This window comes from Ambystoma mexicanum, chromosome 3q (assembly GCF_040938575.1).
Source record: "Ambystoma mexicanum isolate Mex_15411 chromosome 3q, UKY_AmexF1_1, whole genome shotgun sequence".
NCBI lineage: Eukaryota > Metazoa > Chordata > Amphibia > Caudata > Ambystomatidae > Ambystoma > Ambystoma mexicanum.
In genome coordinates this window covers 612546117-612564070 of record NC_090926.1, presented here as the reverse complement: position 1 = coordinate 612564070, position 17954 = coordinate 612546117, and the positions used below count along the sequence as shown (strand labels likewise).

The window sequence follows — 17954 nt, the reverse complement described above, 5'->3', positions numbered from 1 at the left end:
AGCAATAATATAGGACGTACAGTAGGGCATAGTGCCTGCAGAGTGCCTAGATTTTTTGTGCTACTGTGACAACAAAAGCCATGTTAAAAAAGGGACAGCCAGGAGGCGTGAAGCGGGTGAGGTGGACGGACCGGTTGGTGATCGTAACAATAAAGTCAGTGCAATAGGTTGGGCAGGCAACTGCAGTGCGTGTTAGTCCCCTTGTACTTCTGGGACCTGATAGTGGCTTATTAGAGTTATGGAAATTAGAGCCTCACAGTACCAAAGAGTACGAGCGTACGTCGTCATTTGGGATCATTTGAAGTGTCAGTACAATGATCCTGCTGGAAGTAAGAAACTCAACAGCCAAAATACAGGGACTTCAGTGGGGTGAGGAGGTAGGACTTACTTGATTGTAGGGATTAGGAGCATCAGAACTCCTCGGTGTTGGTTATAATGGCGTCTGCATGTGTCGGCGAAACGGAAATCCGATATATCGAATGAAAGATGCACAACCACAATTTCAGTGGTTTTAAGTGCAATTATGGTATAATGTTGGAGCAACATCTTTCATGGAGATGAGGAGCACCACCTCCCTTTTCACGGGTGCGGGAGCACGGAGGGGTCGTCTCTACTCAGGCGGGCTGTGAGGCCCCTGGGGGCACGGCCCAGGGAGCATGTGCTGCCCTGACTCCTCCCTCCGGCGCCACACCTCAGTCCCCACTGATGCGTCGACAATAGATTTAACATTGCCTAATTACACCAGTATTATTAGGAGGCAGGTTGATGGGACGCATGGAGGAAAGGGGACTATGGACTAAGAGTATGTTAGTCACAACAGTGAGGAACTTATAATTATTCTAACGTCCCGTCCTCTTTCCTGCATAATGTATGCGCGATTACAACTGATTATAGCCCCAGGGCGGAGAGGAGACCCTCCTTACGCAAACAGTTTCCTCAGAAGCACCTGCCCGAAAGCCGCATCAGATCTAGAGCCGGCAACCAAACAGTAATAGTTGCAGAAAGCCAAGGGAGAGGCCCAAGTGGCTGCCCTGCTTATGACTTGACAAAGGACATCACGCTGGAATGCGATGGCCGTTGCCTGGCCCCGACTGCGTGGGCATGCATGTTGGCCGGGAGCAGCGTGTGCTGGCCCTTGTACGCTTCCTTGATGGCATAGACCATCCAGTGGGATATGGAGGCCTTAGAGGCCCGATAGCCTGGCCTCGAGCCTCCGAAAGTGACAAACGGAGCATCCGACTTGCGGAAGCCCTTGGTCCTGTCCAGTAGAATTTTAGGGCATGCCTGACGTTCAGGCAGTGCAGCGCACTCTGTGCTTCATCCTGGGGATCGGGAAGAACGTAGGAAGGACTATTTCTTCGTTCAAGTGAAATACAGATGGATCCTTGGGCAGAAATGCCGGGTGCGTCCGCATGACTACCTTGTCCTTGTGAAAGGTGGTAAATGGCTCAGAGGCGATGAACGCCTGGATCTCACTGAATCTGCGAGCCGAGGTAAGACCGACTAGTAAGACCGTCTTGATGGTGACCAGCCTGATGTCCACGGACGACATTGGCTCGAATGGTTTGTGCGCCAGGGCACCCAAGACTATGTTAAGGTCCCACACCAGGTGCAGTCTCTTGACGGGTGGGTAGAGCCTAGCGAGACCAGTCAGATGTTTCTTGACTATAGGGTTGGAGGAGGAAAAGATGCCCTCCTTCGAATTCCTATAAGCCCCAATGGCTGCAAGGTATGTGTGGCAGGTGTCCACCTGTACGCCCGAATGAGCGAGGTGCGCCGGAGAGAGCACGTCCTCCAAATTGAAGGCCAGTGGCAGGTTCTGGTCCATTTGCTTTTAGTACTGGGCCATGGTGGCATTGCTCCTAGCACTCTGTATGATCTCCAGATTGGCATGTGAAAGGCTAAGGTGCCGCAGCATTACCTGCTCAGGTACCACACTGTGAGGACTAGTTTCGCTGGCATGGGGTGGATGACCCTGCCCCCTGCTGTGCCAGATGATGTGCTGGGCTGTCAGAAGGTGTATCGGGGGCACCTCCGAGAGGCTGAGTAGTTCCGAAAAACACGGCCACCATGGAGGTATTAGAGTGATGCAGAGTCGGTGAGACTCCTTGATCTTGCAAATTACCCTGTGGATCAGGAGGGTAGGCGGAAAGGCATAGGCTTTCATGCCAGTCCACTGGAAGTGAAATGCGTCGCCCAGAGAGCGGGGCCCTGACCCTGCCAGGATACGAACTGGGGTCAACTCTTGTTGTGCCAGGTGGCAAATCGATCCACTTGGGGATGACCCCACCTGTTGAAGATCTCCTGAATAACGAGGTTGGTTCGCTGCCACTCGTAATTGTCCGCTCCCAGCCTGCTGAGCCTGTCCGCCTCCAGGTTGGATTCCCCCGGGAGGTGGACTGCCGAGAGGTAAATGACGTTTTCCAGGGCCCATTCCCACATGCTGATCGCCAACCTGCAGAGGAGGGGATCTGGTGCCTCCCTTGTTGACGTAGTACATGCTGGTCGAGTTGTCTGTCTGGATGAGGACAACCTTTCCCTTGAGAAGTGGTAGGAATGCTCTGAGCGCTAGCCAGATGGCGTTCAACTCCAGCCAATTGATGTGGTATTCCTGCTCCTGTCGAGTCCAGGTGCCGTGGACCGAGAGATCGTCCAGAGTGGCTCCCCAGCCCTCGAGCGAGGAGTCTATGGTGATGGTGGCCTGCAGAGAGGGCAGCCGAAAGGCCTTGCCCGTCCATAGATTGCAGTCCATAGACCAACAAGTTAGGTCCGGGTGGAGGGATGGAGGAATGTTGATCATCTCGGATTGCGAGCCCCGCTCCGGATTCCATGAGCCCGCGAAGTGCAGCTGAATCCTTCTCATCCTTAGTCTTGTGTGCGGCACGGCGAACAGGACCGCCACCAGTAGACCCAGGAGATGTTGGTACCACCATGCCGAGGTCCTCTCTCTGCTGAGCAAGTGGGCGGTGGCCCTCTTGATGGCAGAGATCTTGTCTTCCGACGGGAAAACCCCCTCGGAGCATGTGTCCCAAATGATTCCCAGGAATGTCAGAGTCTGCGTATGGAGCAGCTGTGACTTCTTGAGGTTGAGCGAGAAGCCCAGGTTGTGCAGTGCATTCATAAGGGAATGGGAAGATTGGTGAACCGCTTCCAGAGATGTAGCCCTGACGAGCCAGTCGTTGAGGTATGGGTAGATGCGCTCTAAGGAGGGCCACTACAGCATTCATGAGTCTGGTAAAGACCCTGGGGGCCGAGTTGAGGCCAAATGGAAGGACTTCGTATTGAAAATGGAAGCCCATGATCCTGAACCGTAGAAAAGAACGATGGGGCTGCCAAATCGGGAAGTGTAGGTACGCGTCCTTCTGGTCCAGCGAGCACATCCAGTCTCCCTTGTCCAATGTCTCAGCTATAAAAGCTGGCGTAACCGTCTTGAATTTTTGCAGGGGTAAGGAGAGGTTGAGGGTGGAAAGGTTAAGCACAACTCTCAGGCCCGCCTGGTTCTTCTTCTGAATGGCGTAAATCCTGGAGTAGTAACCAAAACCTCGCTGGGAGGCTGGGACTTCCTCCATTGCCTGGCTCTCTACGAGCAACCGGATCTCTGCCAAAAGAGTTGATGTCCCAACCTGTGGGAGTGGAGGTGAGGAGGGAGGAGAGGCTGGGATAGGAACGCAGTAGCCCGTGGATACTACAGACAGGATCCATGGGTCTGCAAAATTCCAGCACCAGAATTGTGCATGGAGAGCAAGCCTGCCCCCCACCGGAGAGACGTGGACCCGAAGGGGTGTGTCATGCCTGCTTTCCCTCGGAGGCTGAGGAGGGGGACTGGAAAAAGCCCTTACTCCCCCCCACCCTTTTTGTTGTTTGCGCCGGTTCTGAGACAACAAGCGGTCCAGCTGCCTGGATCTGCGTTCCTGGAAGCCGCAGAACACTCCATATGTACGACCCTATTCCGAGCGCTGCTCAGATTGGGTGTATGATTTGGGTGTGGTCTTTGTAAGAATGGATAAAGACTTTGCTGTGTGAGCTGTTCTTTTTGTCCAGCTCTTCGTCCATAGAGGAGTGAAAGAGGTCCCCCACCCGCCGAATGGTAGATCAAGAATGTGCTCCTGGACATCAGGGTTGAATTTCGTTGCCCGGAGCCAGGCTGTTCACCTCATGTCCGTGGCAATGCAGATGGCATGGCCTGAGGTATCGATATGAGCCGCTGTGGATTCCATGAGGTCATGCGCCACGAGCTTGGCTTCTGCTAGCCCCGCCTTAAAGCGTGATTGCCATTGGGTGGGGAGTTCCGGGAGGAAGTCCGCAATTTCCCGCCAGAACCATTGGTTGCCGGCAGCCAGCATGGCATCTGCGTTGGCCTGACGCAGGTGCAAGGAGGCGTTGGAGTAGATCTTCTTGCCGTGCGCCTTCAAGATCTCCTCCTCCTTACCTAGCAGTGTCGCAGAGGAGGCAGCGGAGGACGACTGAGGCTTGGAGTATAGTGATGCCGAGTATGTCTGAGGATGGGTCGAGAGCAAGAGTGTATCCCCCTCCATCTGCCTTTACTTGGCGTCCAGGCGTCGGTTGACCGGCTGGACTGAGTGGTGCTTGAGCCAACCTTCTTGGCCAGGGACACTACATCGGTTTGCAGTGGAATCCCTGTGTTGGCAGAGGGGCGTCTTGTGAGGACTTCAGCTAGAACCCCCTCTGCCGGCTGTTCGACCTCGGGTTGGGGGGAGGCCCAGGTACTCCTCAAGGCAAGCAAGACGTTCATGGAAGGCCCTGGCTGAGGATGGCGTGTCCGGATCCTCCTCGTCTGTATACTGTGGATTTGGAGGATCTTGTCGAGGAAGAGGGGTTGATGGCGCCGGAGGCTGGGGTACAGGGACCGCAGCCGGAGGCTGAGGAGGCGGAGGAGTTGGCTGTGGAGCTGGAGGCGGCGGCTGCACCGGGGCCTGGGGGCCCGATGAAGGCAACTGTGGTGCCTCTAGCATGGTGGGGAGGACTTCCCTGACTGCGTCTTTGATGATAACTCCCGCCTGAGGAAACCTCATGAGGCCAAGAAACTTCTCGAAGAGCACCTCCTCACTGGCCAAAGAGGTGGCCGTGGATACCGAAAGGGTAGCGGTAGGCTGCTGGAGCCACTGCGTACTCTGGACGCAAAGGAAAGTTTCCGTGCGCAAATGAAGGATAGACTGTAGGCCACGTACCTGGCTGAGGGCAGTCCCACCTTGACGTCGTGCCGAATTGGTGGAATGGTGTCAGACGGGTGCCCCTTTCTGGCACAGCAGCCATTTCAACGAGCTGCCTGCCATGTGCCTGCGACGTGTTGTTCAGCCCGCTGGGCCCGACCTCGTCCAAGACTCTTGCGTGTGGATCACGAGGCCTACCCTGCTCCTTGGGCCTCGGCCCGGTAGGTGTAAGACCCTCGACCCGGTGGTCGGTAGAGCTTCGTTTGGGCGTCCCCGCTGATGTATTTCCGGTATTGGGGCGTAGCCCCTCGGGTGTAGACCCGGTACAAGAACCTTCCAGTCCCTTGACACTGCTCCCGGGAGGATCCGGGGATCCCTCGACCCGAAGGCCGGTAGCTCTAGCAGCCTCGGGGCACGTGCGAGTATAAGGACCTGGGAAGGAGTCTCCCTTGCGGGGTACGCTGGAAAATATTGGCCCTACCCTGGGCCTGGTTCGATGCTTCACGAAGTTCTTGAGATCCTCTGGAGGCAACCTCTGGAAGAGCTCCGTCCACCTGGCTAGTCTGTTCTTCAGCGCCTTCGAGGACAGCGAGTCACACACCAAACATGATTGCCAACCGTGGTCTGGGCCAAGGCAACGTAGGCAGAGGGCGTGGGGGTCTGAAGTTGGGAAAAGCCCGTTGCAGGATGGACACCTGCTGAACCCTGTAGAAGTCGACATGCGCCGGGGAGGAGCGTAACGCCTGAGGACCGAGTACCTGAATGATTGGTAAGACAAAAAAAAAAAAAGAGAAGTATCCGTGCATGGAATTACATGTCGAAGCCAAACCCAGGAGCGCTGGTCAATTCAGCCCGTTCCCGTCGACGTGGAAGAGGGGACTAGGGTGTGGCGCCGAGGGCAGAGTCAGGGAAGTGCATGCTCCCTAGGCCGCGCCCCTGCGCGCCTCTAAATTTAAAGGGGAAGAAGGCTTTTTCTGGTGAAAAAGGTTCTGTCTCCCATCCCTTGGAAGGGACGCCCATACAGTATGGAGGAAAGGGGACGGGACGTAAGAATAAGATCTCATAATACGTGCGTGTTCTGGGTAGGGGCAACCACGGGCAGTCTACTGTGGAACCTAAATGTTGACCGCCGTGATAGCGTGCCCAGAAGGATCCCCGTTCCCTGGTTCCTCATCGCCCTTTTCGGTGTGCTCCCGACTCCAATATTGCACCCCACGGGGTACGGTGAGGTTGCGGTAGATCCAATGAGGGAGGACCGTCGCGTGAGCAGGGCTGTGCAGGGCCAGGGAGGCTGGGCAACCAGATTGTTCCTCAAAAGTGCGCTCCGGTTCTCAATGGAGAAGCGTCTCTCGGGGTGTTACACTGAAGTCTGCGGGCAGTGACCAACAGGAGTCTGTGGAGAGAGTCACCGGAGTTTCCAAAAATAGCAGGAACACCTGAAAGTAATGGAATCGGAGCGCGCAGATTCTCAATGCTGGGATGCATGTGTAATTTGCCAACAGGGGCGGCAATGGAGGGAGGAATTGGCCTCAGCGTGGGACCGCGAAGCGGGGCGGCACCAGCAGGCTCACCTTCAGTAAATTCACAGGTCGTTCCACTCCAATTGAGCCTGCTTCCACGTTGTTCCTCTGAATAGGGTTCCAGGGGGGCCAGCTGTGTTGTTGGCCGGAGGGGAATGTCTTCCGGGGGCGCTGCAGTTCTGAACCTCTTCTGGGTGTTGCGGATGTCACCGCCCGTTCCTCTGGGGCGAGGCTCCCACTGAGGCCCTCAGCTACGCACACAAACATTGGGCCACATTCACAGCAGCGTGTCGGCTTGAAATACTTGATTTTTCAGGGAAATCTTGCACCGATTTTGGCTGACTCTGCTCAGATCCAGGGGGCTACGTTCCGACACCTAACTTGCCAAACTCCACGGTGTGGGGGCCTTATCATGGGGGCTCAAGCCACTTTTCAGTCCGTGGGACGCAGAGTTCACACAGAGGTTAGGTTCATCCGTGCGCCCCCTGGTGGCTGATCTCGGCTCCTCCTCTTAAGGCAGTTCCTCTGCTCCAATCAACTTTCTGTGCTCTGGCTGGGCCGCCGCTCCTCACAGGTACTGCGTCCCACTGTGCTGTTGGGCTGGTCCCGGGTGCTGCGATCTTCCTCCTAGACCATTTCGTTCACTCTCTGCCCGGATCCAGGTTCTTCACTGAGCCGCCCTGCCATGCACTGCACACGCCTGGTAGTCTCCTCTTCCCGACTGCGGGATCCCTCCCCGGCGCAGAGTCTCTCCTCCTCGATTCCACCTCGCTCCCCAGAACTAGGTAGAGCGGCCCGCCATTTTTCACCCAGGGCCTCCTCTCCACCGCAACTCCTCCTCCGTTCTGCATGGGGCCTCTCTTCTTCAGCAGTTGGGGTGCCTTTCCTCCGCACTGCGCAGTCTTCCCAATACCCGCTCACACTTTTCCTCTCCTGTCAATCAGGCCTGATGTCAGATTCCCTCTTATCACCACGGTTCGGGACGGCGCTCCACTATCCCCCATCCACTCAGCCCGCTATCTTGGCCATGCCCCCCTGGCAGATCTTTTGAATCACAACAGAAGGTATGTTGGAAGGATATGCTTATGTTTTCTCAACAATTGTGCCTAATGGCACCACCATAATGCATGTCCTGTTGAAGGAGCCTTCAGCTGTACTTTTGAATTAGTTGAAGATTCTGTAACAGCATACATACAGCATAATCAAAGATGACATTTTTGATTTTCTATCCCCTCCATCCATCATAGGCTTTTTTTCCGGATCCATACCCCTCTCACCTTTGGACATACTAGGCAACAAATCATAGCGAGTAAATGCAAAATTCATTCGAGTCGTCCAGTCCCATATTTCATCTGAAGTATTTGCCAGAGTTCTTAAATACTGGCATATTTCTGATGGCTCACAGCTGCAGCCTGATGAAAATATAAAAACCCCCATCATTCTGAAAAAGTCTGTCAGAAAACATTTTAAAGGGATCCAATCAAATATAACCTTCCCCATTCTTGGGTACTCAATGTAAAAACTAGTAAAATGGGTTGTTTGAGGGGAGTCCATTTCTCAAAATATTTCAACTATTTCTGATTACATAAACAGAATTTGAAAAACTGCACATTGCGAAACAACGAGCACAATTAAACACTTACCAACCTAGGTATAACTTTTATTTTTGTAATACACAATTTCATATCATTATACAAAATGACAAGACAATGTAAATTACAGAAATAAACATTGATACAATGTCATCATAATGAATATCCCAGTCCAGAGACATAAAACAAACCCCAATCTGTAATTTACAAATTCAAGTGGGAACCATATTATATATTACAAAATATCTGGACTATCCATACAGCCTTTGTAGTGTTCTTTGCAACGACATATTGTCCAGAAAGCAAATTTGGATGCATCTTTCATCAGGGTGTCAAAAATTCAGACTCCATCCCACATAATTTTCCAATTGATACTCTCATCACTATCATATACATTGGTTCAATCTTTATCCTCTGGATAGGCATAAAAATTACGACATTTTGTGGATGTTTAAATCCAATAATTATACGGTCTTGGCATTTTGCATCTGGAGATACTATGACGTTTTAGATTACAAATATAAAAATAAAAACTATACATTGGTTGTTAAACTCTTGTATAAGGTTTACTTTTGGAATTGATGTACATGTAAGGTAGGCAGTAATACTTTCAATATTTGGACAAATGAACCAAGCCCCTTCACACACCTCATTCTGATACTTGTTGCAGGCTGTTAGCAAAGCAAATTCAGCTAAAAATAAAAGAAATATAAAAATAACAATCGTAATAGTTAAAAAAAACAATATTCAACAGCATGTGAATTCATCAAAGATCCAATGCTGGAGAAACCCAACTTTATTCTACTGTTTCCCCAATGGCTGAGGTGCACTATTTGAGGTACTATCTTTGTGACATCGAGGATAGGCTCTTTCTTCACTCCCTGAAACGCAACCTTTCAAACAAGGTTTCTTGTGGTAACTCCCTCCTTTTATTTCTAGCACTGTTCATAGATTGCGTATTACCCCATATTACAACTTTAACTTAAACTTACATCTAAAGTTTGGCAAACTATTGCTATATATAGCTAGCTCTTGTCTAAACATGTCTCACTTACATTAGATTAAATAAATAATCTCTACATAATGGAACTCAAATAGGTCACTTCAGCAAAACATAAAGCTGATATGCTCTTCACTTACTTTCACTGCCATTATCTGTCCACTAGGTTTGTGGATCATTTTGTTGACGGAACCATAAGCTCCCCGTCCAATTTCACCAAGGTCTTTCAAGTCTTCAGCAGTAAAGTCCCAATTCTGCTCAGGGGAGAGTTTCAATTTTCCTGATGATTCAATACTATGTGTTCGTAATCGCTCTCTATATAAAAAAACAAAAAACAGTGCTGCACTATTAGAACATCTCCAGTAAATTGCGTGTTTATATCAAACTAACTGTTAGGAGACTCATTTTTTACGAACTGTGCCAACCAACAATTATTATCTCTGTGCAAATATTTCAAATCTGTACTACAAGTTAGTTATCATAGTGTCACTTGTATTTAATCCACTTTCCTTCAGATACCCAAGATGTTCATGGGATACCAAGGCAGCCTGGAAACATACCATCCCTACTGCACAACCATGAAGCATTCAATTTCAAGTGAAGCCAGGCCGACAGAGAGGCTATTGAGAAATTATAAGTTACTCACCGTAGTGACTAACATACTCTTAGTTCTTAGTCCCCTTTCCTCCATACTGCATAGGCGTCCCTTCCAAGGGACGGGAGACGGAACCTTTTTCATCAGAAAAAACCCTTTTCCCCTTTAAATTTAGATGCGCGGGGGTGCGGCCCTTGGGAGTATGCGGTGCCCTGACTACACCCTCCGGCGCCACAACTCAGTCCCCATAGACACGTCGACAATAGATTAACATTGCCTAATGACACCAGTTTTGTTAGGGGGGATGTTAGTGGGACGTATGGAGGAAAGGGGACTAAGGACTAAGAGTAAGTTAGTCACTACGGTGAGTAACTTATAAGGGAATAGTTTCTTACCTGTAACTCCATTTCTCCAGCATTGGTATCTTTCATGGATTCACATGCTTAGAATATTCCCCGTCGTCAGACTGGGACCCCTCGGTACACATATATAGCCTTTTCCAATAGGAAAACTTCCGACACTTTTGTGTCCTATCTACGTCCTTTTAGGACCCGCCTACGCATGCTACGCAGGCCGTCGCAGTATAAGAGGCCCGCCCCCGCGGCTCCCCTTCAGATTTCGGCCCCTCCAAAGTAGGAAGGGTTAGACTTATCCATCAAATACATTACATTCCGGGGAGGTTGGCGGGCGCATGTGAATCCATGAAAGATACCAATGCTGGAGAAATGGAGTTACAGGTAAGAAACTATTCCCTTCTCCAGCATTGGATCTTTCATGGATTCACATGCTTAGAATAGATTGTATAGCAGTAACACTTGAGAAGGCGGTGAGAATGTAATGTAATATACCCTCAACATATTACACAATGCATATGTACAGTAGGAATAAGTTACCTCAAATAACCTAACCCACATAAAATAAACTGTCATTAAAAGCTAGACAACATATTCTCCACAGTGTGGAGCTTACCTTACTGAAACAGCTGGCGCAGGACAGCTCTTCCCATCTGCACCTCGTCCGCATGCTGCCTGGCAAGGCAGTAGTGGCGGGTAAACGTGTGGGGCACTGACCATGCCGCAGTTTGGCATATGTCCGTCAACGGAATTCCTGCCCATAAAGCTGTTGAGGAGGACATCGATCTTGTAGAATGGGCTCTAGGAACAGTTGTCTAGTAGACATGAATTCCTGTGTACGATGTAGGTAAAATTTCAGAGCCCTCTTAACGTCCAGGGTATGAAGAGCTTTTTCTGCTGCCGATGATGGTGTGGCGAAGAAAGTAGGGAGAACAATGGACGAGTGTTTGTGATACACTGTCGGAACTTTTGGGACGAACATAGGATTAGTTGCCAGGACTACTTTGTCCTTAAAGAATCTTAGGTATGGCGGGTCTACGACCAGCGCTTGCAGTTCCGAGATTCTTCTAGCTGTTGTGATAGCAATCAAGAATGCCAACTTCCACGAAATGAATTTTATGTCGGACGTGGCCATAGGCTCAAAAGGCGGTTTCATTAAGCCTGCCAACACTGTGTTGAGACTCCAAGTCGGGGGGAAACGTTTTTCCGGGGGAAAAGCTCGAAATAAACCCCTCATGAAGTGTTTTACAAGTCTGTCGCTAAATAGAGGAGACGACTGCCTTTTCCTTGTGAACCTTGAGATGGCCGCCAGGTGCACCTTTATCGATGTGAAGGATAATCCCCTCTCCGCTAAGAGGAGCAGGTAAGGTAGAACTTGTTCCGGCGTCACCGACAACGGTTGTAGGCCCTGTTGTCCCCTACACCATTCACAGAACCTCCGCCACTTATAGGAGTAGGATTTGTTTGTAGAAGGGGCTCTAGCCGCTTGCAGAATTTTTTGACAATCCTCCGAAACGTCTAAGGCACCGAACTCCGAAAAGTCAGGAGCCAGGCTGTAAGGTTGAGACTGTCCGGGTCGTGATGCCACACCGTGCCTTTTTCCCTGGATAGTAGGTTCGGGGCTTTGGGAAACCCTATGGGATGTTCCAGCGACAGGTGAAGCAGGTCGGAGAACCACGGTTGCCTTGGCCAGTATGGTGTCACTAGAATTACCCGGCAATTGTATCTGCGTATCCACTGTATTGTCCTCCGTATGAGGGGGAACGGGGGAAAAGCATAGAGGAACATGTCCGTCCATGGGAAGGAGAATGCCTCCCCCCTGGAGCCCTCTTGAGGCCATCTGCTTGCGAATTGCTCGCATTTCTTGTTGTCTTTGGTCGCGAAGGCGTCCAGAGGGGGGTGACCCCATTTCTCGAACACTTTCATAAGGTGAACTGTGTCCATTTCCCACTCGTGTATCTGGGCCATGCTTCTGCTGAGGGAGTCTGCTTGGGAGTTCCTCACTCCTGGAAGGTGATGAGCCACGATGGAAATTTCGTGCTTTAATGCCCAATGCCATGTTTTCTGGGCTTCTATGGAAAGAGTTCTTGATCGCGTCCCTCCTTGTTTCCTCAGATAAAACATGGCCGTTGTATTGTCGGTCAGTATTCCTACTCGCGAGCCCCTGATGTGTGGTAGGAATGCCTTCAAGGCCCATCGTACTGCTCTGAGCTCTAACACGTTTATGTGTAGGAGTGACTCCGTTGGAGACCAGCGACCTTGCGTTTGGAGATCACCCATGTGAACTCCCCATCCGGTTAGGGACGCATCCGTGACTATGGTTCGCTGAAACTCCGGCTCCTGTAGGGGTGCGCCGTTGTTCAGATTGTGGAAACTGAAGGGTCCGAAGCAGCTTGTCGTCGTCGATGGTTATCTTGTCTGACCACGATCCTTGAGCCTGCGTCCATCGGTCCGCGAGGAATTCCTGGACTAGCCTCATGAATAGGCGACAGTTTTCCACCAGATGGATGCAGGATGCCATGGCCCCTAGGACCGAAACGTATTTTCTCACTGAGATCGTAGTCGGCATGCTTGTTGATTGAGTCTTGAGGTTCTGTCGAGAGAAGGTTTGACTAGTCCTAACTGGGTCTCGAACTGTGCCCCCAGGAATACCAGCGATCTCGATGGCTGCAGAGAGGATTTTCCGAAGTTTATGGTGAATCCCAGCTGTTGTAGAAGCTGCATGGTGGCTTGTAAACTTGTGTTGGTCGACGCCGGGGAGGATCCCCTTACCAGCCAGTCGTCGAGGTATGGGTATACATGATGCCTTGCTTCCTTAGCCAGGCCGATACAGGAGCCAGGCATTTCGTGAACGTTCTGGGGGAGGTCTTGAGCCCAAAAGGAAGAATCGTGAATTGGTAGTGAGTCCGCCCTATTACAAATCTTAGGAATTTCCTGTGTTTCCGACACATTGGAATATGGAAATACGCATCCTGTAAATCCAGGGACGCTAGAAAATCCCCCTCTTGAACGGCGCGGGATCACTTCCTGCAGAGTGAGCATCTTGAATTTCAGGCTCTCTAAAGACTTGTTGAGATCGCGTAAGTCTAAAATGGGACGCCATTTGCCGTTCGGCTTTTTTACGACAATATATCTTGAGTAGATTCCTTGACCTCTCTGAGATGTTGGAACTAATTGTATCACGCCCTTTGCTAACATGAGTGTTACCTCTTGTTGCAGTATCTTCAGATGGGAATGAGCGGTGAACGCAGGTGGAATTTGCGGAGGGCTGTGTTTGAATTGTAGAGAGTGTCCGTTTCTTATAGTATCCAGCACCCATTGATCCGTCGTTATTCGTTCCCATTCGTCGACATATGCTGAAACTCTTCCCCCCAGAACGGTGTGTTGTATGTCACTGCTGATCTTTATTTTGCTTGTCTCTCGACAACGACGACGGATATGATGGTCTTTTCCTGGAAGTCTGGAAGTTCCGGCGACGGTTTGCCATTTGGGAGGCACGTCTGTATCCCTGGGAGGGGTAAGCTGATCTGCCAAAGGATCTGTCTCCAGATGCAGAGAATCTTGAATTACCTGAAGCCCCTCTAAAGGGACGGAAAGACTTGTAGTTTCTCCCACTCTGGAGGGCACCCAAAGAACGTGCCGTGTCCGAGTCCTCTTTCATTCCCTTTAGGGCTTCGTCCACCTTCTCACCGAAAAGAAGGTCTGCCTCAAAGGGCTTATCTAAAACTTTGTATTGTACTTCTGGTCTGACGCAGGTACACTTAAGCCATGACTGTCGACGTAATACAAGCCCATTATTGACTTGCTTGAAGCCTTACTCCGCGAGGTCCACCGCAATGTTTATTGCGTGATTTGAGGCTTCCTCACCTTCTCGGACGAGTAACATCGCTGCCTTCCTATGCTCTTCCGGAAGACGATCAAGCAACGGAGCTAGCCTGTGCCACATCTCCCTATCGTATCTGGCAACAATTGCCAGAGAGTTTGCGGCCTTTACTGTGGTCGCTCCCACGGATAGCACTTTTTTGCCAAAGGCATCTTGGCATCTTGCTTCGCTCTCAGGAGTCGCCGCGCACTTGTGCTGGGCCTTCGCCTTCCTCGCCGCTGCCGCCGACACTACCGAGTGTGGCGTTGGTTGGGAGGATAAACACTTGGGGGTAGACTCTGGAGCCTTAAACTTTTTTTTCCAGGCGTCCTTTCACTGCCGGTTCTGAAAACGGGTGACGCATTGTCTGCAACCCCTCTTTCCATACATGGTCTAGTATTGGTATCGAGAACACAGACCTCCTTCTCTTACCCATGTGGTCGAACAAAAAACAGTCCTTTTTCTGTTCTTCCTGGGACAAACCAAATTCTTTGCATGCCTTCTCCATCATAGAATGGAATGACGCAATGTCGTCCGGAGGGGACGGGTGAGCTGGGCTTCTAGGGGTTTCCAACTCCACCTCTGACTCCCAGGTTGGATCCCTGGAGGGGGATGATGAGATATCCGACATGGCTCCCCTGTCTGACTCCGAATCTGGCAGCTCACCTTCCTCTTGTGCCAGCGCTGAGATTGGTGTGCGTAGGTGCGTCGGTTGACGGGACGGGCCCGGCTCGTCGACGGGTGCCTGTGGTAGGTTTGCCTGAGGTAGTCTCTGGTCCAACGACTGTAACAACGACTGAAGCGTGGACAGAATTTCCAACGACAAAACAGATTGAGGATTGAGAAGAGGGGCAGATACCGGTATAACGGATCCCCTCGTCGACGACTTGTCGGCCACTCGTAGCCCTAGGTCTGCTGGGCCAGCTATTCTCTCATTCTCGTCCTCCGAGGACAGCAACACAGCCTGTTCTTGTAGTAAAGTATCCGGGGGGATCGGATCAAAAATTTCAGGCCTCCAGGCCTCCTGTAGAACCCCCGTCGACGAGGCCATCGTCGACGTCGTTGTCGGTGCGGTGGATGCCACCTGCGTAAGTGGCAGGATGGAGGCCGATGACTGGGCAGCCGTCGACGACGGTGAGTTAGCAGGTGGTTTTGGCGGTCCCGCCTTTTCCACACTTTGCTTGCTTTCACTCGACTCTCGACTCGTGGTCGATCTATGATGATCGCCCGAGGAGGATTTCCTTTCCTTTTCATGCTTTTTTAATGAAGATGATTTCTTTGACGAGGAGTCTTTCGTTGAGTGACTTCCAGATGACTCTTTTTCCGTCGGTCGAGATTTCTTCGCCGGTGGTTCCGACGAGATAGCGCGGCGGGATGTTTTCGCCGATTGTGTGGAGCCTACCTCCGAAGGGGGGTATGCCCCCGCTCCATCATTCAGCCATGCCACCAGTCGTCGACTGCGGTCTGTTAGGGTTTTTTGAGAAAACCCTTTGCATATGTCGCAGTTATCCGCCGAATGATGAGGGTGGAGGCAATATATACAATCCATATGTCCGTCCCCCTCGTAAACTTTTTTCAAGCCGCACGTCGCGCATGGGCGGAACAGCGCTTTTCCTGAAACGGATGACATTTTCTGTACTCAAATTCCAGTAATGCAACCTTGTACAAAATAGTAAGACAACGCGAGGAGATCCCACTACTTTGGAGACGGTTGAAATCTGAAGGGGAGCCGCGGGGGCGGGCCTCTTATACTGGCACGGCCTGCGGAGCATGCGTAGGCGGGTCCTAAAAGGACGTAGATAGGACACAAAAGTGTCGGAAGTTTTCCTATTGGAAAAGGCTATATATGTGTACCGAGGGGTCCCAGTCTGACAACGGGGAATATTCTAAGCATGTGAATCCATGAAAGATCCAATGCTGGAGAATTACTTCTACGTCCCGTCCCCTTTCCTTCATACTGCATGGGCGATTACAACTGAGTGTAGCCCCAGGGTGGAAAGGAAACCCTCCTTAAGCAAACAGGTTTCTCAGAACCGCCTGTTTGAAAGCCGCATCTGATCTAGAACCGGCATCCAAACAGTAGTGTTGGCAGAAAGCTGAAGGTGTGGCCCATGTGGCCGCCCTGCTTATGACTTGCCAGGGGACCTGGCGCTGGAAAGCGATGGCCGTTGCCTTGGCTCTGGCCGCGTGGTCGTACATGTTGGCCGGCAGTGGCTTATGCTGTCCCTCGTAAGCTTCTTTGATGGCCGAGACCATCCAACGGGCTTTGGAGGCCTTAGCGGCCTGATACCTCGGTCTTGATCCGCCGAAGGTGACAAAAAGTGTGTCCAAATTGCGGAATGCCTTGGTCCTGTCCAATTAGAACGCCTGACATCAAGACAGTGCAGAAATCTCTGTGCCTCGTCTTTGGGCTCAGAAAAAAACATAGGTAGCACTATTTCCTCGTTCAGATGGAATGCAGAAGGCACCTTGGGCAAGAATGCTGGGTGTTCGCAGGGCTACTTTATCCTTGTGAAAGGTAGCATATGGCTCTGAGGCGACCAGCGCCTGGACTTTGCTGATTCTGCGAGCCGAGGTTAGGCCGAATAGCAAGGCCGTCTTAATGGTGACCAGCCTGATGTCTTTGGACGCCATTAGTTCAAATGGTTTGTGCGCCAGGGCACCCAGAACTATGTTGAGGTCCCACACAGAGTGAGGCCTCTTGATGGGCGGGTAGAGCCTGGCGAGTCCTGTGAAATGTTTCCTGACAATCGGGTTGGAAGAGCAAAAGATCTCCTACGCTGAGTTTCTGTAAGCCCCAATAACTGCTAAGTAAGTGCGGCAAGTGTCCACTTGCATGCCTAAATGGGCTAGGTGCGCCGAGAAGGAGAGCACGTCTTCCAAGGGACATGCAAGGGGGTTGATACCCTTAGAGTCTGCTCAGTGGCAGAATCTGGTCCACTTGCTCTTATACTGGGCCCTGGGAGACCTGCTCCTGGTGCTCTGTATGATCTCCAGATTAGCCTTGGAGAGGCTGAGGTGATCTAGCGTTACCTGTTCAGGAACCACGCTGTGAGGGCTAGTTTCTGAGTCGCGGGGTGGTTGGCCCTGCCGCGCCAGAAGATGTGCTGGGCCTGTCAGGAGGTGAATGGGCGGCCTCTCTCCGAGAGGGTGAACAGCTCCGAGAGCCATGGCCTTTCCAGCCACCATAGTGCTATTAGAATGATGCTGAGGTGGTGAGATTCCTTGATCTTGCATATCACCCTGTGTATCAGTGGAGTGGGTGGGATGGCGTATGCTGTCATTCCTTCCCAATGAATCTGGAATTCATCACCCAGGGAGCCAGGACCCTGACCCTGCCAGGAAGCCAACAGTCAGCACTTCCTGTTGTCCCATGAGGCAAAGAGGTCCACCTGGGGGTGCCGCCATTTGTAGAAGATTTCCTGCGGTACCAGGTCGTTCAACTGGCACTCGTAGTTGTCCTTTCCCAATCTGCTGAGCCTGTCTGCTTCCAGGTTGGATTCCCCCGGCCGGTGCACAGCCATGAGGTAGATTTTGTTCTCCAGGGTCCATTCCCACATGTCGACTGCGAGCCTGCACAGTGGGGGGGGGGGATCTGGTACCTCCCTGCTTGTTGATGTAGCATGCTGGTCGAGTTGTCTGTCTGAATGAGGACAACCTTGCCCTCGATAACCGGAAGGAAGGCTCTGAGCGCCAGCCAGATCGCCTTCAGTTCCAGCAAACTGATTTTGTATTCCTGCTCCTGCCGGGTCCAGGTGCCATGGATGCAGAGGTTGTCCTGAGTGACCCCTCAAACTCGAGAGAGGAGTCTGTGGTGATGGTGACCTGCAGGGTAGGTTGCCGGAAAGGCTTGCCCAGCCA

General features: G+C 51.5%; 1 protein-coding gene across 4 annotated transcripts in view; it reads right to left on the bottom strand.

Moving 5' to 3' along the window:
• The window catches only part of MAP2K4 (mitogen-activated protein kinase kinase 4), a 1243547-nt gene that overhangs the window by 667735 nt on the left and 557858 nt on the right, over positions 1 to 17954 (bottom strand). For all 4 annotated transcript variants that reach the window (XM_069654511.1, XM_069654508.1, XM_069654510.1 and 1 more), the window contains one exon: positions 9424 to 9598. In XM_069654511.1, the coding sequence (XP_069510612.1) occupies positions 9424 to 9598 (175 nt within the window). The remainder of the gene's footprint in view (positions 1 to 9423; positions 9599 to 17954) is intronic.